Source organism: Rissa tridactyla, chromosome 15 (genome assembly GCF_028500815.1).
Source record: "Rissa tridactyla isolate bRisTri1 chromosome 15, bRisTri1.patW.cur.20221130, whole genome shotgun sequence".
NCBI lineage: Eukaryota > Metazoa > Chordata > Aves > Charadriiformes > Laridae > Rissa > Rissa tridactyla.
In genome coordinates this window covers 14,452,280-14,476,258 of record NC_071480.1, presented here as the reverse complement: position 1 = coordinate 14,476,258, position 23,979 = coordinate 14,452,280, and the positions used below count along the sequence as shown (strand labels likewise).

Below are 23,979 nucleotides of genomic sequence, written 5' to 3'. Positions count from 1 at the left end.
ATGTAATTTGAATTTAGAAGGCGCTTAAAGAGGGGCCTGTGTTTAGAATTATTGTTGGCACATGTTTTGAGGATGTAAAGTGGAAGCCTTCTTCTGTGGGCATTAGTAAGGAGATAATTAAAACTACAGTAGGTAATTATGGTAGCTTTTATTACTGCATCTTTCATTAACTAATTATATTAATTTGGTAATGTTTGAAAAATTCTTTGAAGATTAAAAGTGCCAACTATTACTACCTTTAGTTGTAGTATTACTCTGCACTGGTCATAAATATTGGGTCTTTTCTTGATACGGATGCACATCTGTGTGCGCAGAGTTGCTGGTACAGCTAATAAGAATTACGTATATACATCAAAAAAAGACTCTGCCACTATCTGGCATCATCTGATCATGATGAGCAGCGGCTTTCCTGCTGACACTTTTTGTTTCAAAGTGAAAATACATTGGTATTTAACGTTTTTAGAAGATTTTCCTTTCCTTGTCAGTGTCACGTATTTACTCAACCCTCAGTACCAGAGAGATTAATCCTTGTGATCCCAGACTTGCCACTGACGTGATGGGAGCAGGGATCAAGCCCTGTCTGCCCTCAGGAATACACCAAAAGTAGGAAATTATTTCAGGCTGAAGAAGCAAAACATTACACCTTTAAAAATACAGAATCGTCACAGTAATGATCAATACCAAGTGATTAAAAATAATAATGATTTCTGTTTATGTAATTCTTCCAGAACTGAATTTTCTTTCAGGGAATCCAACACTTCTTTTTTAAAATATTCTGTGGTTAAGGGATAATCAAATCAGTTTTCATATATTAAAGACTAAATCCTTCATATATTCCCATTTCATACTTGTTCCTGTGATTCTTAGAACTCTTTCTCTTACCAGCTTTTACTTGATTTAGATTAAGCCCTGTAACTAATGCCAAAAATTTATTCCTGCCTTGAAAAGGGATTTTGTAATGCTGGCATCGTACCTTTTTGTCTCTCTATGGCTCCTTGTCAAAACTATATGCTTTACAAGTTGATTTTTTCTAAAAAAACCCCCCTCCGTCTGGCACCCAGGAGTCAGGCTGGATTCCTCCGGTCTCATGCATCATCCCAGCATCTCTGTGATGGTCCACGCTCCGCACTGACTCCACGTGTGCCGCTCTGCTGTCTCCAACGCGCTCCACGTTTCCATGAGCAGAGCTGGGTTAAGCATTTCGCTGGCGATAATCAACCCACAATAGCATACTAGAAAAAAGAAATGCCTGCTCCGAAACGCGGTTCAGATGTTCCCTTCTCCTTTCGTATCCGCCAGTTCCCAAACGTTTCGTGTGTCACAGTGACAGGGATGGACTCGTCCACCAGCTCCACTTGAGGTCCCCAAATCCGACCGTAATATTTCAGGGACGTAGTCTCAAAGCCATTACTTTTCCCTTCCATCCTTCTCGTGTCTCCCAATGTTGTATGCGACCACAACATTTACAATGTGATTTTATTTTAGGATCCTTTCCCTTTTTACAAATAAATCAAATGAATGTTCCTTTTATACAGCTGTAATTCACCCACATTGTTGCAGTAGAGCTTATTATCTCATTTACATTTTTAAGTGCTTTTCAAAGTGGAGGATATCTGGGCTGGAAAGCAAAACATTTCATTTCTTTGTTCTCAGGCCAACACAAAGCACTTCCAAGGTCAGGTATGGTGTAGACTTTCAACAGCAAACATGTTTACATGGCATTTGAAAGCCGGTTTAACTGAAAAAAAAAATACTGTCTTTATAACAGTGATGTAAGTTAAGTTAGCAAAGCTGAGGGACAGGGATTAATCCCGTACCTGGAAAAATTTAACTAAATAAGTTAGGCTTTGTTTTCCATTTAGGGAAAAAAGCCTCTGACACTTAAAAATTGGCCTGGTTTTTAAATTTTTTTATCCCTATTTCTTCATCTCAGCAGTTATTAAACGTAAGCTCTGTCACTCTTTGAGCAAAACCCGACACTTTGAAGCTGTAGAATAAAAACTGCATTTCTAAACAAAACAAACCCTATTGTTTAATTTTACAAAGATGTTCTGTGGTGTACCTGGGGTAAGTCATCTGCTGTTTTTAAGAGTATTCAACGTGACAAAAGCTTCTCTGTCAGACACAGCAAAGATCGGAGGGTACTGGGTAGCTTCAGAAACAGCCCTCAGCATTCGGGCTCCAGCCACTCCAAATGAAGCTTTTTGACAATAGAGAGAATTTTCAGTGCGATCTTCAAAAGGGCGCATTATTCATGACATCCATCAGCATTCCTCCTAGAAAATTAAAATCATGGGCAACAAACTTGCTTACTCCTAATTACTATTTTCAGAGCTAATCGTATGCAGGAATCTGCAGCAACCATGAGATTTTGATTTTACTTTTTTTTGGCATGGCTTTGACCAAATTCTGATCTTTTGGTTTTACTTTTTTGTCCTTGTGCTGCTAGGGAAGCTGAAATACCCAAACGAACATTCATTACTCATGGAACATCCTTTATAGGCAAAACCAGATTCTACAAAGTGACCGGTAGGAGAGCTGGTGTGCAACACAGCAGTGGTCCAAAGGTGGTCAAGTTAGAGGTATTCATGAGTGATCCGAGGAGTTACTCTTTTTTTCTGCCATCCCAATACAAAATGTACCAACAGCCAGTTACGATGTGATTGGAAAACTCTGTAAACTCATACAGTGTATTTTGGGTTGGATAATCGATGAATGGATAATTTAACAGTTTGCTACACTTATATGCTATAGCAAAACCACCTGATTTCTAAATTGCACTTGTTTAAGACATTTTCTGCCCTCATAATGGAACACAATATGTGTGTTCCATGCTGGCAAACGCCATCTAGAGTAGGTGGACCTAACAAAGACTCTGTGTCATCTGACTTTCACAAATTAAATTACTTTAAGATGCATTGCAAACCCTCAGATTCAAAGGAACCTCTCATTTTATGCTCTGCAAGATATCTTCGTTTCTTGTAAGTAAGTCAAAATGGAGAAATTAAGGAAGGAAAGAGCAGTGCACCGATTCTCCTCTTTGCCACCCTGTGGTTGCTGCCTTTACCAGGAACTATTTGAGATGCTGTTTTGTGTTCGGTGCTGGCAGATTTGTGCGATGGAGTGTGGTAGAAATCTGGTCTCTGAGAGAGATATCTACATATCTACAGATGTACATTCATACATATGTGTACATACACGCTGTCTCTTGACCATCTTCAAAGTCCTGGGACAGAGTGAAACTTGCTCTGGAGCACAAGGAAGGATTCCGGGCAGGGTGGCTGGTGTGGAGTGAGGCTTCACCATGCCGAGCTCTTTGGACTGTATAAGTCGATCACGTGGAAATAGAAGGAGAGGACGGGTCATACTTCTTAATTTATCTGAAACATGCTCGTTGAATGTTCCTGAGAGTCATCCTGTACTGGTTATGTCTGGACACTTTGGAGTTTTGGCAGGATTTTTGTCAGATTAATTGAGTCTTTGGAGATCGTTGTGATACCCGGATCGGCCCTGCTCCTCATTAGTTTCTACATTTTAGTTTTTAAATCAAAGTATGCTTGTTTGTGTTTTACCTTACCAAATTAGATGTGCACAAAGCCTACAATTCACACATATATTTAATTATATTAATGCAAATTCCTGGTACTGCAAGACTTGTTGAGTATTGAAGGCCAACCGGTTATATATTCAGAGCCTGGATTTCAACATTTCTCAGAAGCGGTGATAGCATAAAAGTCCCTGGGCAGATTTGAAGTTCACGCTTGGGTCTGGTTAAATTTTTTGGCATCAGTACATGTAATAGTCTTATAGCTAGAAGACTTTAAAGTTAATGCCTGGCATCACTTCAAAACAATGTGCGAGGTCTATCATAAGTAGTCCTCTTATCTTATCTCAATAGCAATTTTATCCTGTAAATGATTTGAGAGTACAGTATTTCACTGCTGTGGAAAAGAGCAAGGGGTTTTTTTTCTGTTAAATCTTTGCACTGTGAGTACTGTTACTGATCCCGGTTTATGTATGGGTGTTCTCCTTGGGGGAAGCAAATGTTAACTGTGTCGCCTGCTCTGCCAAGCGCACTACGAGTCGTGGGCTCCTTGGTCTCCCCTTTCCCGGCTGCTCTGCAGAAGGGCTCTCTGCAGCTCAGCTCTTTAACAACCAACCCGGGAGGCACCTTTGGTGTCACTTGCAGCGTATCTCCCACGCGAGCCCCTTCCCAGGCCCAGTCCTGACTGCGCCACGCTTTGCAGCTGATGGGTAGCCGTGCCCTGATTTCCTGCCATACAAAAGATAACTCAAAATATTCCCTTTCTGCTGCCACAGCCGCCTCTGTGCTGATGTCAATCTAACAGCCACATTGTGCACTTCGCTTCAAGTCAGCACTTGCGGTTAACAATGCCTTTATTCAAGCTGACAACATAACTAAGCTTTTAGTAAATGTGTAAGTAAATGTTAAGTGTGTATTCAAACATTCAACAATGACTAGGAAACTTTAAAAAAAAAATCTTTGAAACTTTGTATTGTTTGTTTGGTGTGTATCTGTTAGAAATAACAGGCTATCAGTTCCTTGGGGCGTGACTGCTCTTTTGTTAAGTGTGTAACAAAAAGATCAAGGCTCTGAGGGACTGCTGTAATAAAAATAAATATATATGAAGAACAATAATGACAAAATAAATTTGTCAGTGCATTTTATGAGCTTGATTTAGAAGTGATTATTTCTGAACTAAATAAAGACTGGATAGTTGTGGTGAAGTGACATGATCATAATATTCCTTTTATTTATTGCCATTTATACTTCGTTGGTAGATGGCATGCTAGACTTGACTAGAGGGCGGGAGGGAGCCCCTCGTCTCGGCGAGCATCCCTTTTCAATAATATGGAATACATTTTCACCGCAAATTCCAGACATGGTTTTCCAGAGAGAGAATTATTCTTCTGGCTTAAAGGAAAAGTTATTGGCACACTGCGAAGTGGCCATAGGAAGCAGAGACTGTACAAATGAGACGATAACAAAAACCTGAGACATTTGTAATAGCAAGTGCAATTGTTGCAATTGCAGCATTTCCATTTCCCTTTCAATCTTTGAGGATATTTATTGCATTTTTAGTATGAATACTTGTAGCCTATAATAAGATAGAACTACTAAGAGTTAACGACTCCTGTTCGATCTGTGGTCCTACCTGTGCAGAATAACTTTGGCCAAAGCGGGTCTGTCCCGTACGGCTGGAAGCGGCTGTAGCTGAGGAGCCGTCCTGACGCTGCGCTGTTTTCTTAATCAGCTCGTTGAACGACATTACCTGTAAGTTCTTCTGCCATCCCGTGTTTCTCACGTGTGTTTTGCACCCGTTTGGTGTCGTTTCAGGCTTTACAAGATGAAGTGGAAAGTTACCGCGGTCAGGTGCGGGCTGCAGAGAAGAAGCTGCAACTCAGGGAGCTGGAGGCCCACGAGCAGGTACCCGCTGCTGTCCCCCCCTGTCCTCTTCCCTCGGGCAAGGAGGTTCGAGGTTTAAAAATAATATCTTGCTTCAAAGCAAAAAGCACGTATTTTCCTGCAAAATTTTCAGCTAGCTTTCTTTTCTGTTTTTTTGGTAATAAAAGAGAATTAAACTGTCTGAACCCTACAGGCAAATGCTTATCTCATGCTCTCTACTTCAAGTTGGTATTTCAACTATTCTAGCTGTTAAATGATGCATTTATTTTGAACCGACTATACTGTTTTAACAAGGTTTCTGAGACTATTCTAACCTGTTGTTTAATGGCTTGTACGAGGAGAATTATAACTGGACAATAACTGAGCTAAAAATAATCTTTATTCTTGATCTTATGCATTCATTGTCCTAGCATGTTGTCTGTAAACAGTTCCATATAATTAATAGTGCTAAAATTATTCTGGACACTTTCAGTGAAATCGGAGATTTAGTGTACTTCCAGCAAAATAGTGTATGTAGTTTACAGACTAATATTGGAATGGGAAGACAATGATGTGCAATGAAGTGCGGATTAAATTGAATTAGTCAGGAAAATATACAGCTGGTTGGTATCTGAATCACCTACGAATTTATGGATTTCTAATACAAATCAGTTTTTGCAGCATTTGAGAACTTTATGTGGTGCTGAGTAAACAATATCCATAACATATAACATATATCCTATACAACGCATTTCTAAATCTATACCTGCAGGAATAGGAAGTCGGGGTGGTTGTAGAAGAGTAATAAGCATTAATTTCAAATATTTTTTCCCCGGTTGCTTTCATCCTACTTGCACATGGGACCCCTCATTCACCCGTGGTGTTTATGTTCATGTATTTCCTCTCCAGGGAGTCAGTGATTAGCTCTTCTGCTCTCTTCCCCCTCTGCCTCCCAAACCTAGATGTTGGTCAGGGTCGCTCGCGCACCGGAGGAATTTGGTGTGGTGAGTTGGCCGACAAGCGTTGCATTCAAAGAGTCTCCTGGAAAAGCAGAAGGAAAATTAGCTATTTGGTGCATGGTTGTCCCTCCCAGGGACAGCACTGCCTGCACGCTATGAGAGTCCTCTTCCAAATCTCTTTTTTCTTTATTTTTTTTCTTTAATCTTTGCCACTGGCATTTTGCTTTTTTTTCTGACCCGTTATGAGAGAGGATCCATCAGAAGAAACAAAAAATGGGTTGTGAAATACAGAGGTGGAAGTCTGGACGTGCAGATTCACAGGATGGTCCCCCCTTTCTGCCTTCAAGGTTTTCTCTTACATGAGCACCTGGCCCAAACCAACCTACGGGCTGTCCTGTCCACACAAAATTCATGAAGGACTAGCTCAGCTGGTAACGTCCCGTTCCCCAGTATGAATGGAACAGAAACGTTATTTAAATGACACCGCATCGTCCAGCTTAGAGCTTTTCCTGCAGGGTGGTACTACCTTAGCAGACTTATGGTAACGCTCGTACCTGTGTTCATCAACGGTCTGGTCTCTGCCATTTGGCTGTCGGGACGTTCTGAAGAAGCTGAAGCCATTGAAGTTGTCTTTGTTTAGGTGGCTTTGGTTTATTTTGCAGACAAACATTTTGAAAGTTGTTAGTGTGTCTTCTCTGTGACTGGTTAATCCATTAGTTATCCATTAGTTATCTCTCCAGGAGGAAAATGGAAAAACGACAGCTCTGATGTATTTCCAGTTATTATGTCTTGGCCAGGCTACCTGTAAACATGTTCATCAAGTATTAGCAGTAGCTAACGACTCATCAGCCGATCAGGGAGTGGAAATATTTAAGGCAGCAACGTAGAACTTGCTTTCTGCTTTTTACCAAATAATGTCTGAATTCGAATTGCATAAAACATCAAAATTTGCGCTGGCGCTATTACAAAGGCCACTTTTCTGAGCTTTTACTTGCCTGTAAATAAGGAGGAGAGAGGGTTAAACAGCTTCTGTTTTTCATTAAAAGGAAAAATCTTGTGTTTTGATTCTATAACAACAACAAACAAATGAATGAGACATGAAAAAACATTTTGTTGTGCTTTTAATTAAAAATAAAAAGCTGTTTCTCGTTATGGCTTGTTGGGTGGTATCTTGGTGCTCCATGTTTGTCTTTTTTTCAGTGCAATGTCCTTATAACTCTTCAGTCTCTAAGAGTGACTGACAGATCCACAAAGCTTAACTCTTTGTTACAGTAACCCTCTGGTGATCGCACAGAGTTAACCTTTCTTTATTATAATTATCCAGAGAGACAAACTATCCTATAAATAAGTTGGGGGGGGGAAATATGTTGGAAGGACTCCGATGGCAAGCCCTTGAGCTGTCTAGAGGCGAGCGTGGCGCTGCAGTTGAAGATGAGCTGTTGTTTTTTATGGAGCTTTTTCATTCCAATACTTCATGTTCTTGTATGAACTTGTGTTTACTCCTGTTTACTGTTTCGATCCCCTTTGCGGTGTGAGTAGATGCAATCACGTTAGATCTGTGTGGTTTCATCAGTGGTGCAGTTCGGCAACGTTATCGGAGTGATGAGTTCCAATCCAGATGAATGTACGTTTGTCAAAAGTGCCTGGGAATTGCTCCCACTTTGACTAACCGAAATAATATTATCTTTTCCGTAAAGGTTGTCCTGTCTCTGCTAAGCGTGGTTTTCTAGGACAACGGTCCATGTGTTCCGTGATGCTGCACTTCTGGAGCCTCAGAACTGTATTATCTTTCTTCACGTCAAAATGATGGGTGTTTCCTTCAAAAATTAGATGTCCACCCTCTTGAGACATATGGAATTGTATTCATGGAAAGTGGCAAAATAGCAGTAAATAAAGTGTAACTGACACTTAATATATAGGTTTTTATATATATGGGGGTTTTTGAGCTATAGTCGCAAGGCAGTGAAAGCAGGCTGGGAAGGTTCCTGGGAAACTTGGGCGTGTCCAAGCCCTTTCCTTGCAAAGCGATGCTGAAGTTTCTTATATCTCACCACTGTGGAACTCTGGGAACCGGCTTCCTGTCAACTGCTCCCGTTTAGGTTATGTCCCTGCATCGTAACTCTTGTAGGGTGTCACTTGGTTTTTCTCTGATGCATGCCTAGATCTAATGTAAGACAAGATTTCTGACAGAAAGATGTCTCATTCTACTAAAAATCGTTCTCTTTCTTGAGTCATGTGGCTTTGTGCAGTTGTCACTCATAGTTAAAAAATCTAAATTGTTCATCCAGCAGACTTTACATCCTGTGAATGTGTAATTAAAAATGACGCACATCACTGAGAGCTTAAACATGTGCCTTAATGAATCAGGGAATTTACGCATGTGCAAGAAATTTTGCTGAATTTGGGCCTGTATAAAAATTAATGGTAGTGATCTTCTTGCTTTATTTACCTAGATGTCTTTAGAATACCTCATTTCATTCCAAATTCCGTTTTGTAAGGGTAATCACCCCAAGCCAGTATACTAAAAAGCTCCAAGAACCTCTCTTTTGAGAATTACATGCAAGATTTTTTTTCGTAAAAAAACGCACGACTATTCTTTTAATTCCTCGTTCTGGTGTTTTTAACTGTGGGGGTGGATTGAGTGTGATGTGAAATTTCTAATTGGGGATAACAGAGGGGAAAAGTTCCTCATGTTCGCAAACAGCCGAGCGTAGATACTCAAGCTATAGGGGTGCTCCTCCAAGCAGCCAAGTCACAAATAGAGTCGTAAAGGAGAGAGATTCTCTGAAGACAGAAAATCAATCGTGTTCAATTCATGAATGTTACTGAGGAAATGAAGGAGAATACCAATGTAGATTTCCAGCCCTTTAATTTCTCTTTTCTCAAATAGATTATAAAAAAGGGAGAAAGCAGTTATCAGAATAAGGATGTCGTAGAAGTATTTGGAATAAAACGGAACAGCTTGGTTTGTTAAGTGGATTTCACTCATGTTCAAATGAAAACAGGAGTGATAATTGTAAAAGAGCTATGATTCAAAAGCATTCAGCGAGTTTTCATTTTTAATGTTTATTATTCTGACTTGCTCAATTTTTTATGACTGCTGGATATTTACCACAGTCAGCCTAACTTCCCGTTTCCATGCCAACTAAATATATTTGTTCTCAGATGAATGCTGTGATGCATCGTTCTGCAATTTTAGTTGCTGTGTAGCAGAGAGAACTTCTAACATTTGCCACACCTTCTCCTGGATGGGAATCGTGCTCCTGCCTGCAGCTCTGGGGAGCTGGGAGCGAAGGGGCAGCCGCACAGAGACGAGTCCAGGGTACGGCTCCCACGAAATCCTTAAGACAACGGTGGCTGGGAGACCTGAGTAATATTAATCGCCCTTTAGTTTAGGGCTTTTGGTCCATATTTCTTTTCAGGTTCATTTTTAAAGCTATCACAGAGTTTTAAATGCAGACAGATAAATTCATGGAACATCTTTGCCCTCGCTTCCATCATCCTGCCCTGCTAGGTATGCTCTGGAAAAATCAGGTGGAAGGAGTGGAGTTTCCTCCGTCTGGAGGTGGGGGAGGCGCTGCAGGAAGGGTGCTCCAAACCCAGCCGCTCTCCTCTGACGGGACTTTTAGCTCAGGTGCCCCAGGGGATTGGGAAAGGCACCGCTTCTGGGGCCCCTGCCTCGAATTTCCACACTTTCTCAAAGGGTTGTCTTTCTCAGAACAAGTCAGAGTCATCTAAAATCAGGCTAATAAGCTCTAGGTTAGGTATTTGAAAGTTTGCTCTGTGGCCAGCAGGTGAGGAGGATTTAGGCAGCCTTTGTCTTGCGGAGCCCACCAGCACTTTGGAAACTGAGAACCAGCCACAGGCACTGGAGCTGCTGATGAAATTCTGCCATTCGCTCCCATTGCTTCAAGCCACGTTGCTGAAATGCTTCCAGAATTTTCCCCCAGAGACCGATTCCTGCTCCCACAGCAATGGGAAGCTTAGTCTCCATGTGAAGGATCTTCACCCAGGAGCGATGCCCAGCGAGCAGCCCTTGCCCGTCCCTGCCTGCGGACCCGGCGTTTAGCCCTCGGGCGGCAGCGCTGGCTCCAGCGCTCCGCAGCCTCCGCTGCCACGGGGAAGGAAGGGGGAATCTGAGAGAAGTTTCCACGGTGACTTTCAAGAACAGTGACACCAAATATTGTCACATCGAAGTAGTTCCCACAGTTTCAGTATGTGAACAGCACGGACCGGGCGGGCTGTGGCTGAAGAGCTCTTGTTTTTCTGCAGTTCTGCATCCTTCCCCTCTCCGTCCATTGCTCTGCCGGCACCCCAGGCACGGGGGTCAGGAGGGTTCTGTGTACTGCAGCGCTTTTCCTCCATAAAACATTTCATATATGTACATAGAGTGAAAAGCGTAGGAGATAAACAGCCAGGGTGGCAGAGCTCCTCACAGGCTGGCACCTGAAAATCTGCTGGTTCGATGTCTGCAGACAGCACGATAGGAGATTTCCTTCCTACCTTCTTATGGTGAACACATTTCAAGTTTAAAACATTTTTCTTGAAAAGAAGATATTGGAGAGCCACATACAAGCGGCGAAGAATCTGACACAAGCGAGGGCGTGCTGGTGAGGCTGTTTGGCGTGCACAGACCAAGACCTCCGTCTCTGAGCACGTTGTTCTCTCTTCAGACTTCCCGACGGAGGCTGTCTGGGGAAGAATCAGAGTGATTCTGGTTACATCTCTATAAGGGACCTTTCATGGAGATAGGTCCCCCCGTCGGTGTACGGCAATGTTGACGAAGGCACCATAAATGACTACTGACATTATTTGGAGCCAAATTCAACCACTTTCACGTTGGTTAGTGTCTACTATACATGCAATTCCATTGATATATTAATTAATCACTTTGATACAAAAGCACTCCCCAGTTTTTAATTAAGACTGAGGTTGTTAGAATAAATCATAACTTTGCATTTGATGTATTTTATATTTTGTATAGCATTTTCTTTAACAGTCTACTGTGAAAGGAATGCAGAATTAAACCGAAAATAGTAAGTTATACAGTATAGCACAAAGTTTCAGATTAGCAGAAGGAGATAGAAGCTGAGCTTCAAGCACAGAAAACCAGATTTGCAGGTGGGATTTGAAAGGAGCTGGAAATCAATGGAGTTGAAAGTTCCCAGGAGCTCCATATGGCAGGAACTGCGGGAGAGAAGGCTCTCACCAACTGTGCAGCTGTCAAAGGGAGAAGAGGTAGATGATGCTGATGTACGTGTGGAAGCCAATGATCAAATGTTAGCTTTGGTAATCAGACACAACTGGAAAATACACAAATATATACCCACTTCATAGAACAGAATGATTTATTGGAACGAAGTGGCCAGCTGGAGAAAGACATAGGCAGAAACTACAGAACAAATAGTTAAAAGGAAAAAGAGAATTTTTACCAGAAAAGAACAGGAGCATATGCTGGCATGCAGGAATTAGAGAGTGTTTTAAAATGACAGTTTTCTAGCTCTTCGTCTTAAACAGTAGTGAACGAGGAAGAGATCTTTCTTCTAAGAGAGTGGTACATCATTTTAGAGCGTCTGTGGTTTGCTTGCATATTATCAATTAAGGGAATTTTGTTCTGTCAGAACTGTTCAAAGCAGGACTACAAGGGACAATGATGCTGGTATTTAATGCAGGGAATTAAAAAAAAAAAAAAAGAAGAAATGTCAATGCATGGAGGAGCCAGTCGGCTGGCAGAAGAGAAGAGCAGAGACAGCTCGTCTCCAGCGTGGGCTCTCAGCGACGGGTGCTCAATTAGTGAACTGTCCCATTCCTTTTTTCTAGGTGATGAGGTGCCGGGATGGAGGTAAAAAGGACAGAAAAAGGCCAGCTTTATGCAGATTTTTACTGTAATTTAAATTCTAAAGTATTATTTTGTTTGCAATTTAATCAGCATGAAATGCCATCGATGAGACGTCTGCCCGCAAAGCGCAGCAGTGGCCGTGTCCCGCGCTGCCCGTCCTCACCCGTGGCCACCGCCGAGCAGCCTCTGGCCAACGGGGGATGCTTTGCAATCCCGGCAGCTTGCTTTCCGGTTGAGATGCCGATTAGGTTCTTGTCCTTGAAAGAGCGAAAATGGTGATAGTTAAAAGTAGCTTCTGATGATTGTCTACAAAGACTTGCTTGTTCGCGCAGTCAGTGTGAAAATGCTGAGCCCCATCCTGCCCGCTGCTGGGCTTCGTCAGCTCTCCCCGTCGTTAGCGAGCACTCAGCGCCTCCGCGGATCCCACACTGAAACCTCCGCTTGCTGAACCACCCCAGGAGGGAAGGGATCATATAGAAGGTAACACATTCCGTAATGTAAAACTGAAATACATAAATACATTCCAGTGGTGGTGTCGAAGATGCTTATAGCTTTATTTCAGACTTAATTATCTTGATAGCATATTAGGAATCGGCAGAGGCAGAAACGAGCACCATGTGTCTCCAGCTGTGGCCCAGCAGCGCTGGTTGATTCTGTTCCTCCCGCTCAGGGGGTGCGAGCCGTGGCTGAGCCCCCCCGAGGGCAGGACCTTCCCACTGCCGGAATGACCCCTCCGGCCGGTGGAAGCGTGGACAAGAGCTGAAGGGAATAGCGCTCGGGGACAAAGATGGCATCTGCGATGAGTCGTTCAGAAGGAGGGGAAAAGAAGTCAGGGATCCTCCGAATCCCAGCTGGAACAATAGCGGAGCCCTGGAGAGGGGGAGGTTGAGAGAACAGCGCGGATTTTCTAGCCGCAGCATTCCTGGTTGTTCTATGGTGTTGACAGTGAAAGCTTTTATTCCTCTCCAACTCGCGTAATCCCAAGAATGCTGTTCTTGCCATATGCAGCCCACTGGTGTTTTTTTTTTTTTAAAAAAAAGCTTTGCCTGCCTTCCCTTCCTTTGCGGCTACGAATTATATAGACTTGTATTGCTTAACTACAAACAGGATTTTCCAGGTGGGAGATCTTGGTTAAGAAAAGAAAGATATCGAAATACAAGCCACCGAAGTAATAAGGCCTCTTGGATGCAGGTTGGGAAAAGGAAAAATATGACTTAGAGCAGAAAGCTCAGCCCGGCAGAGCTGGAGGTCCCTGCGGGTTAGTAAAACAACAAGGCAAAAATGTTTTGGATGCTCAGATGGTTTACTAGCTAAAGACAGAAAAACAAAGAGGAAAGCTATGCCACCAATTTATGTTTTATTGAAACTGTCAGAAGAGAGGAGGTTCTCCAGCAGTATTTTCTCCGTGGAGAACAACATGGTGTACACTTGACAAAATAACTTGCTCAGCTGATCTTGCTCGGTTACTGTTTTCATCTGAGCCAAATTCATGCAATTTATAGCATTCGTTACTTTTCTTAAGAACTTGAGAACGTTTGTATCAAATTGCATTTTATTTCTCTAAATCTGGAAGAACCATATTTCAACATACGTTGCACAGCAAGAATAGAAATTCCCACTGTCTGAAATAAGAGAAGATGTGGACTAAAAAGCAGTGGATATTCATATTTGATTATATTGTGAAAAGACAACTGTTCAGGCCTTGTTCTTCATTGAAAAAATGGATACATCATTAGGAGAAATTGCTGGAGAAGATTTCAAGCTCTAATTAAATATTCTCTTATGACAGAATCCCAAGAGATCTGAAATTTAAGGAAAGTGCAGATTTTGGTAGATTTGGTTCCTCAGTTGCAGGTATTGCCCAGCGTCCCGCAGGCAGCTGATGGAGGGAGGGTCCCGCAGAGACTTGTGGCAGTTTTGTGGGAGCAGAGCTGTGCTCCCTTGGAGGTTAGGAGTGCTCGGAAGCAGAGGACGAGTCAGTGCAATTAGGGAGAACACAAACGAGCTGCGATTAATCATTACTTTGACATTCATTGGGTTGTTGTTTGGGTTTTTGTTGATTGGTTTTTTTTTTAATTGGGATGGCATCGTAGTAATTTGTCCTTCGCTTGCCCTTTTCAAAGTGCTTTCAGAAAATTACTTCAGCAATCTTCACACCACCTGAATGAAGTTGACCTATGCAATATTATTATTATTATTATTATTATTATTATTATTATTATTATTATTATTATCCTCATTTAGGGTGAGACTTCAGTCTGAGACTAAATGATCTGCCTAAGGCTGAAGGAGTTATTTTTACCTTTTTGGTACCCTAACCTGACTTCAGATTTATTACAGCAGATCTTTCACGTCTCCTTTCAGAGATGTGTATTGCAGAAAGAGGTGCGTAACCTTTTTAAAGAGATTTCCCTTTTAAACAGCATTGTAACATACCGTTGTTTAAATAATGCAGGAAAGGATTTGAGACACAGGAAATTATTTCTCTCATCTTACTCCCTCTTAAATGTGGAGAAAGTTTGATAATAATTATATGATCCTAATTATGCCTTTTGGTCGCTATCCTGCTATTGCCTGGCACACGTGGAATTATCCTCCACAAATATCATACACAGGCAGAAATTGAGATACTAAAGAAACCATACCACCTCAGTTTTAACTGAACTGCCTTTTGACTCTTATCTGACATAAACAAAATGTTAACTTTGTGCCCTTCAAGACAAGATCTGGTTTTTTTAAAGGAACTTGAACAACTCTTCCGTGGTCCCTTCATTTACTTTGGCAATGTACACCTCAGAGTTTCTTTTGCATTTTCCTTGTGCTCCTCTGGTTCAAATCAAGTAATTTACAATTGGGAGATCTGGACAAGATTGCATTTGGGTTTGGTTTTTAATTATTGTTTTTTAAAGAGATGGGGATTTTGCACCAGGGACAGCATGTTCTGGGTGATAAACTCAGCATCACGGACCTCTCGGAAGGAAGAAGGGGAGAGTGGGTGTCAGGAACCCCAGGATACGGCGTGGTTGTGGCTGTATAGAAAGCATAGAAGAGAAGCAGAGTATCCTCTGCTTTGCAGGCTGTTAGCTCGCGGACTAAAATGTATCTGGTCATCTTGAAAATACTGCATTTTTCCTGGCTGTGCGTAGGTTGTTTCTTTCAAAAAGGAAGGAGAGTGACTCCAGTGCAGCGAGGTGCCAGCGGGACTTGTTCCTGATCGGTCCCGTGCTCCGCTCTGCTTCTCGCCCAGCCCCACAAACAAATAACGAGTAGCTGCAGAAGTGAATTGTGCCACCTGAAGACCCTGTGAAGCAATAAAATTGAAACTTGTCTTACGCTACTGAAAAGCGTTGGGCCAGGCCTGACCGCTTGGTTTGGAAAGCTTGGTATTGGATATTTCTCTTCTGGGCGTCAAAACCAACTTTTATCTCTTTTGAGAACGGTCAGTGCCCACCTATGACAAGATCTCATGGTCTTCCGTGAAATTATAACTTCCCCGCTTTTTGCTTCCCTTTGTATAACTGTGTGAATATTTGTCCCTTTTTTGTAATTTATCGTGTGGCTGCGCATACCTGAGCTATGTGTGGCAACTTCAGCTTCCAGTTGTTTCTACTGACACCAAAGATGATTGATGGTACAACTTTAAACCTCATATGTTAGCCACCAACCTGAATAAACAAAGACCAGTGTGGCAGCTTAATATTAAAAGCTATAAAACCTTCCTAGGGGTTCGTGGATTAAATCAACTCACCAAAATGAATTTTCAAAAAAAACCCAACTTTCTCAGGATTGAAGAAAAACGAATACAACAGTAAATGAAATAGAGCTATCCTCATGCAGCAGACTAAAGCCCTCCTGAGGGCTGAAGAATTGCAATTTTAAACATCTCTCAAGAGTGCAAGAGGAGACACAGTATTTGTGGATCCTAGGGAGGCAGCTTGAGGCTATAAAAGAACAAAAAAGCCTTTAAGGCACAAAAAAAAAAAAATTATAAAAAACAATCCCTGCAGACATAGCTTTCATTGGTCAAAAATAAGTGTTAAAAAATAAAAACCTTCCCACATTAAAATTAGTATATGTTAGCCCACTATATATTATTTTTCAGTTGCAAGAAGTGACTCAGATTTTTGCCATGCACTATTTTAATCTCCTGGGTCAATAGACCTTGAAAGTAACTTCAGCCAAAAATATCAGCATGTTGTTTATCATAATAGGACAGGAAACATCTGGGATTTTATTTTCATCTTATTGTGATGCAATTATTAGTGAGAACAGTTGAAAGTAACAAATTTTGTCTTAGCAAACAAACAAATTGCAATTGTATTCCAAAGAACAGTTTTCACTGCAAAAAAGGTGCGTCTTCCCTCTGAAATAGAGTAAGAAATCAGCCCCAAGCAATATTACAGCTACCAGGGCTTGTTTCTCATTTTCTTTCTCCGTTTTCAGCCAACTCAGTAATATATGTCCATACTTTAAAGCACAGTATGTATTTCTTCATGATTTTCCAAGAAACACCTTTGTCAAAAGGGAACAATCCCCTTGCTGCTTTGCAGAGTTAATGGCAAACGTTGACAGCCTTGTGAAAGCATGTATTTAGAGGACACTTGCAGATTAAACTATTAAAACCAGTGACTTGGTTGAAAGAAGGCTGTTGCACAATTAGAACATTATTATTTCACTCGCAGAGCTGTATTAAAATTTCTGTTCTTTCTTCTTGCAATGAAACTTGCTTGACTTTCCTCTAGGAAAAATTATAATTAGGGGCTCTTGCTGTGTGCTCGGCACCTGCGGGACCTGGTGTGAGTCCTGGCTTGTGGGCTGGTGCGTGATATCAGGGCCTGGGCTCAGCTCCTGGCATTGGCATCGCCTGAAAATGCAGAGCTTGAGTGTGAGTCGGGCCCCGGCGATGGAGATTCCAGAGAAGCTGTGGCTGCCCCATCCCTGGAGGGGTTCAAGGCCAGGTTGGCTGGGGCTTGGAGCAACCTGGGCTGGTGGGAGGTGTCCCTGCCCAGGGCAGGGGGTGGCACTGGGGGGGCTTTAAGGTCCCTTCCCACCCAAACCATTCTCTGATTCTATGATTCTGTGCTGGTTGGGTCACCCCAACATATTGGCAAGGTGATGGATCATCCAGATCCTCTTAATTGTGGAATAAATCTTTATTATTCAAAATTTAGGAAATAAAAGCATTTTGCTGTTCTAGCTGCCCATTTCTGCTCCCGTCTCACCACGAACAAATGTGACACGTTGAATGAACTGAGATATATGTTCCTGATCTATCAAGATCCCCACCCAAATGAGCTGTTGGCTCAGAAAATATTTATCCTGGCAAGGCACCTATGCAAAGCATTGTAAGCCCTTTTAGAAGTAGAAGCATAAATTTATTGGTGTAACTTTCAAAAACATAAATTTTGATCACTGCCCTATATACAAGCAGAGTTCAAACAAGGTTTCCTGTCTCACCTTTTTTTTCTCTTTAGATTTGCATAGTGGCATCACTTACTTGCAGCTCACAAGGAAAGCTTCTAATTGCCTATTTGCATAGAGATTTGGAGATTTCTTCTGCATGTTGGAATGACTCATAGGCAGAATTTTCCTAAAGTTTCATCAGATTGTTTTATTCCTTTTGTATTGATAATTGTGTTATGCATAATGCAGATTTTGGCATGACCTGCTTTTTCCGAAAGGTGGTAATTGGCACATCTTGCAGTGAACTTTGGGCTGGGTTCTCACGAGTTGAAGCGTGTGCGCCCCTTGCAAGCTGGGAGCTGGAAGTTACAACTCGTGGCTTCTTCAGATGTAAGGCTGAGGTTTTGATTTGCGGTCGCAATGGTAGATTTAAGCAATTTGGTAACTAAGCCAAAATTAGCGCAAAATGATGTTGGCGTGTAAATCATTGGGAAAAAAGATTCCATTTGAGTGTTTAAAGATATTTTATAAGTTAATCTGATATTGATTCCCTTTTATCCTTTATTTACATACTCAGCTGCTAATCCAGAAAAACACCTAAGTACTTGCTTAATTTGAATTAAGCGGTTAATCCTATTGGAAGTTAAGTACAGATGTGAGGCCCTGATTCAGCCGAGTACTAACGCGTGCGAGCAGTCCTGTGCCACTTGGTGGATGGAGCTGATCCAGACTCTCTGGACTTTTCCTGGGTCAGGATTCGGCACATACAGCCTCACCGGAGAGATACGAAGCACAGTCCTTCCAGCTGATCTGTCTTCATTTAACACGGCGTTGTAACCATACTGCTTATTCAGCATCTGTTGAATAAGGTTATGGACTAAAATCATTTTGGTGTGAACATCTGATCTCGTAACGTCTAAGATACTCGGACCTATTCGTTGAAAGTCCCGGAGCATCAGTGAAGTTGAGGAGGACACAAAGTGCAATGAAAAGCAGTTGTGCAATCAATAAAAAAAAGGCCTTAAAAGCACCTAGAAATTATGTAAAAAAAAATCTTGGGAAACAGTAATTCCCCTTGTCTAAGGGAGTAAGGAGCAAATATCCCTCTACTGACATGGTTCATATCCCACCAAAGACAAAAATAACACTTCTGATTATCAATTTGAGAAGTTTATGGCTGTATAAATGCTCTGTTGAGACAGATTTAGGAGTGATTATTGCTTCTTCAGACCACGGTCCAACAAATGCCTTACTGTTTCCTTTTCATGATTTTTTCCTCCTCTTCATATATTCTTTATTCTTATGTTTTCTTTTTCCTTTCTTCCTCTTTTTTACCTCTTTTGCACTTTATAGGTCTTTACTGATCTTTCTTCTCCTTCCCTTTCACTTGATATCTCAATTCTGAGTTTACTTGGGCTCCAATTTGGGCAAAAGAAGCAAAAAAGTTACTCTCCGGCTTCCAAGAGCAACCATCTATATATAAATTTCTTTTTGTTCTGTTTCAGATGACCCATATACGACAAGAATATGAAACCACATTCAAAGGTCTGATGCCAGCGTCTGTGAGACAGGAACTTGAAGACACCATTGTATCTTTAAAATCTCAGGTAAATTCTTCTTATTCATCTTCAACTTTTTGGACTGGATAAAAATCATCTCTTCTAGACAAGAAATTATGACCATCTAAAATTTGGCCAAAAATAGTGAGTAAGTCTCAAAACCAAATTATGGCAGGACTCATATACTTCTGACTTAGTCACCGTTCACAAGGCTTTTCTCCCCCAGCCTCCTCACCTTAAGAATACCATGTTGTAACTTTTGATCCCGGATTTTGCTTCAGATGGCAATTGAAGGTAGAAATTACGCTGTATTCAGTATTAGGGTTTTTTTCTCAACCTTTCATGTGTAGCACGCAGTTATCTCTCATCTTCCTTCCCCCGTTTCTCCTGAAGCAATCATTTAAAGGATGCATGTAAAGGGTGCAGAGAGAATGAGAAATCATTTTGTTTTCTTTCAGCCTATGTAATAAAGTAAATGGGGTATTTCTTTTAAGATAGTCATCCAAATGATCATTGTGTTGTTTCTACATTTTCCAATATAAAGAGGCTCTAATAGACTTCTGTAACTGTTCTGGTTTTAATATTGCAAGACGCTAGCTCATCTAGAGCAATACAGGATCAATATTGTTTGTATGAAATAGACCATGAAACTGGCTAATAGAAATATCACAATGTCATTGTAAATAGGGAATTACTAACGAACCGAGTGTGGTTCTTCTACGTGGTTCCCGCAGAAGCTGTTTGATGCTGGCCTATTCAGGATACTAGGAGCTGGAAGAAAACAAAACATCATCGTTGCCTGAACTCACATTAAGAAGGATAAATAGCAATAAAGAGGAGTGATCATCGGTGTGAAATAATGGTGATGCAAAGAAAACGCTGCCAGAATTGGCATGTGGCCCAGTGCCGGGCTGTGCATTTAAACGTGTTGGGAAGGACTGGGATCTCTCCTGGGTTGCAGGGAAGAGACGGGAGAGGCAGGGCAACGCTGGTGCCTCAGAGCTGCCCGCGGGCTCTGGGAAGAGCAAAAGCCCCGAGGACACGGCGTACAAATGTAGGCTTGATACCAGCACACTCCCTGTACCAATTTCCCAGACCGTTTTTCCAGCAATTATAGATCTACAAACTCTCCATTTCTCTTTCTTATGCAATCTCTCTAGAGGAGATGGTTGGTAATTTAATGTATATGCTTTTTTTTCCTTTTTTTTCCCCCTTCTTTACAATGCCTAAGCATTTTTTTGCTATGCGTGAGACACTTCTGCTGGCAAAGTGTGCCTTTAATAGAAGTAGGAAATTTTCATAGGGGAAACTTTCATATTCCTGTGTGCTATAGAGATGCAATTTCAATGCTATGTTGTAAACACTCTGCTTATATATCAAGGGATTCCTAATGGGAATGATGCTCTTTCTCATTTAAATAGCTGTGGGAAATTAAGAGTTAAGGATCTACTGGGGAAATCTATTTCCAGTTGATAGTAAAAAGCTATTTTTAAAGTGTGGTTGACTATTAGCGCTGTCTGGTAGGAAGCATTACTCTGGAGCTAATATAAGAATACTGCACCTTTTAATGAGTTTAAAAAAAAAAAAGTAGAATCTGATATCCACCTGCAGGGCTTCTGTAAGCGGCAGCAGCATTTCAAAAGAGTAAAAGTGACTACACATACTCAAACCTGGGTGCTATCCCAGAAATACATAGCTGCTGGCTGTGTTTGCAGCGGTGCGCTGCCGTCGCAGACCGCTCAGCAGCAGGGCTCTTTCTGAAGCACAGGTGTCCTGGGCTTTGAAAATTGCTGAAATTCCTGTTTGAAAACATCAGACAAGAAGGGCAGCGGAATCTCTGCACCTGTCAGGATTATTTATTGTTGGAGGAGGATGAAGAGGATAGGCTGGGTAAAAACACCCAGCAGTGATAAAAATAAACAAACAAATAAAAAAAGAAAATACTTGAGGCTTGGGCAAAGTTTTCTAAAAGCGTTGCTAAATATAAAGTATGCTGCCCAACTCTCTGCTCTTGGTGAGTCGTCCAAAAGTGGCCACGGTGTATTAATAAACATTAATTTTCATACACTTGAAGAACAGGTGAGTACCTTCATCACAAGAGCAGAAGTGCAGGGATCCGAGCGGAGGCTTCGTATGGGAGTTGAGAATAGAACTGGAGCTCCCAGAGCCTCGCGTAACCCATCTCATCCCCCCAGCTGAGTTCAGACTCTGTTTTGGGTCTCTCCCTAAAGCAGTAGGCAGCGTGCAGCCGGAGCGGGGCCAGGGAAGCCGTGCTAACGACCTTCTGTCAAGTATTAACCCTAGTATGCGGCTAAAGTGTTATTGCATTTTCTTTTAGGCAGGAAAGACGAGAAAAACGCCCTTTATGAAACGAGTGCAAATTCATTAATTAGAATTTTGTACACCATTTTCACGTGGGATCTATGTTACAGGTAAATATTCTGCAGAAAAGAGCCTCCGTCCTCCAGGAAGAGCTGAACACCTACCACGCCAGAAGGTACGTGATTACCTTTGATCAATTTGTCCCATTTCACACCTGTGGATCCCAGTTCTTGAAGTTTTACGGCTTAATTAAAACACTCAAATATGGTTGCCGTTTTAAAAGATCCTTATTTTCAGTAAACAAGCGTCTGAGAATTTTCCCAGTGCTTAGTCAGTGCTACTAGAGCCAGATGAGAGAACTCGCAGGTGCATTACAAGTCTGGGCTTTGCCTCGACGTTCATGATGAGACAGTGGCTGGGTGCACAGCTGCAGCTCTGCGGTGATGCCACCTCCTTTTAAGATAGAAAACAATGATGCAATGCATAATATTGCAGATCACATCTTCAAAGTACCGGATCTTCATGAGCCTGAGCTTTTTTTTTTTCAGACGTTTACACCCTCCAATATAAATTATGGCAAGTGCTGCAGCAATAAAAAGCCTTGCTGTGCCTTTAGAGTAAGTGATTCACATGGAGAGGTGAGTAAAAGGAAACTTCCTCGGAAAGCCACTCCAGCTCTTTTATATTTATAGACTTTGATGATATTTGCATATCTCACATGAGGATTTCTGCAAATAAGAATGTGTGCTTGTAAAAATAGCGTAAGCATTTGTAAGATATTTAGCCATTTGTAGAAATGTTAACCGTGTGAAAGTTGTCTGAAAGTATTAATCCTAGACTTTTTCTTAACGAGAATTAGCTAAAGCTAATTGGAAACTGCAAATGTCAGAGATTCTTGGTAATAAGTCCAGCGTAGGTAACCCTGTTAGGTAAATATAAAGTTGTGACGTAGTCTCTAGACGCTCTCCAATAGCAGTGGTAGCATTGCCAAGGGATGCGTTTTGTCTCAAACTTGTTCTGAATTAGTGTCTTCGTTAGTTAGGAAAATAGCTGTTTAAAAAGATGAATAATCACAGACCATTAGATCAGGCCAGGCCACAAATGACGGAGATGCTGGGGGTGGAAGGAGCCCCAGCCGTGTCCTGCTGGAGAAGAGGGGCAGGGACGGAGCCCGCACGGCGCATCCCAGCTCCTCTCCCGGCCGGGCAGCCGCCGCGTTTGCTCCGGGACATGGAGAAGCTCTTGTGCTGCTTCCGCTCAGGGACATTTTCCTCCTGAGCAGATATTTTTCCAAGGCTACATTCACACGACAATTTTTGTTAGCGTTTACCTGATCCTCATTCACTGAAATACTGACTTTTACTGCTGTACGCCCCCGCGTGCTCCTGACCGCCCCACACAGCCGCGCTCACAGCCGTACCCGGCCCGCTGCCAACCGGACCCAACCCTGGTCTCAGCCTGTTGTGTTTTTATAGTAAAAATAATGAAATAAAACTAACGAGAATCTCTTCATTTTCAGGTAGCTGCAGGAGCCGTTGGATTTCTTCGGTTGCCAAATGGACTGCTTTGAATAGGTTTGAAGATTTGGCTCTTGTAAATTAAACTGCAAAGATCGGTGGCTGTTTTGTTAGCACATAAGATGTAATGAAGTTCATGAAAACACATCCATTGCTTGTGCCAGCATATTTTTAGTTGCATCTTCCTTCCATTATTTTTTTCATCATTCTCTTATTACAGACTTATGCTTTTGATATACAGCGTGTTTGACTCCGTGCTGAACTTGCTTACCGAGCAAGTAGAGTTTTCTCTACTAATATTTTTGTTATTACTTCCCAGTCCCATTCTTTTCACTTTTATACATGAAGAAAATCCCATTTTCTATTATTATTGTCCAAAATATTTTAACATATTTTGACATTGTTTTGTGCCCATGTGTTTACATAATATTAAAATATTATTATTTTGTACTATTTTGTTTTGACATTATTGTCCTGCTTGGGCATCTCACTCACCTCCGTAGCCACAGTGCATATGAGAGTTTTGCATGGCTTTGTGAACAGGGAAAACATATGCTGTGTTTCAAGGAAAAATATCGTAGCGAGAACGAAAACACCGTGATGACAAATGCAGCCGCTGTTGCCAGTTAATTGCATATGAATCGATTATGGGGGTTGCATATGCTGGTCACGGGGAAGTCCTTCGTTATTTACTGATAAGACAATTATGGGGCATTACTGAAAAAGAGTCGTAACCGGTATGGCCTTGATTCTGCGTGGGCCTACACCGGCTTTTTCAGGGGATCCTGGTCAATCTAAGCATATTCCTGAGGGTTTGCAGGGATGAGGTTTGGGCACCAGTGGAAAGCTGAAGGCCCTGGATGGGGAGCCCCCCTGGCTCTGCCCCCCAGGCACAGGAAGGTTTCCTTATTGCTTGGCCATCCCTGAGCCAGGGTGTATGTTAGTACATTCGTAATCTGTAAATTTAGATACG

General features: G+C 41.8%; 1 protein-coding gene across 7 annotated transcripts in view; it reads left to right on the top strand.

Moving 5' to 3' along the window:
- The window catches only part of CEP112 (centrosomal protein 112), a 171,584-nt gene extending 148,149 nt beyond the window's left edge, over positions 1-23,435 (top strand). For 3 of the 7 annotated variants that reach the window (XM_054221303.1, XM_054221301.1, XM_054221308.1), the window contains 4 exons: positions 5,360-5,449; positions 19,114-19,215; positions 21,600-21,664; positions 23,009-23,435. In XM_054221303.1, coding sequence (XP_054077278.1) covers positions 5,360-5,449; positions 19,114-19,215; positions 21,600-21,664; positions 23,009-23,012 — 261 coding nt within the window. In that variant the 3' untranslated portion in view covers positions 23,013-23,435. Of the gene's footprint in view, positions 1-5,359; positions 5,450-6,316; positions 12,150-12,186; positions 12,931-19,113; positions 19,216-21,599; positions 21,665-23,008 lie in introns of those variants that run through there. The other 4 variants (XM_054221305.1, XM_054221302.1, XM_054221304.1 and 1 more) reach the window with 3 other exon arrangements.
- The last annotated feature ends 544 nt before the right edge of the window (positions 23,436-23,979 follow it).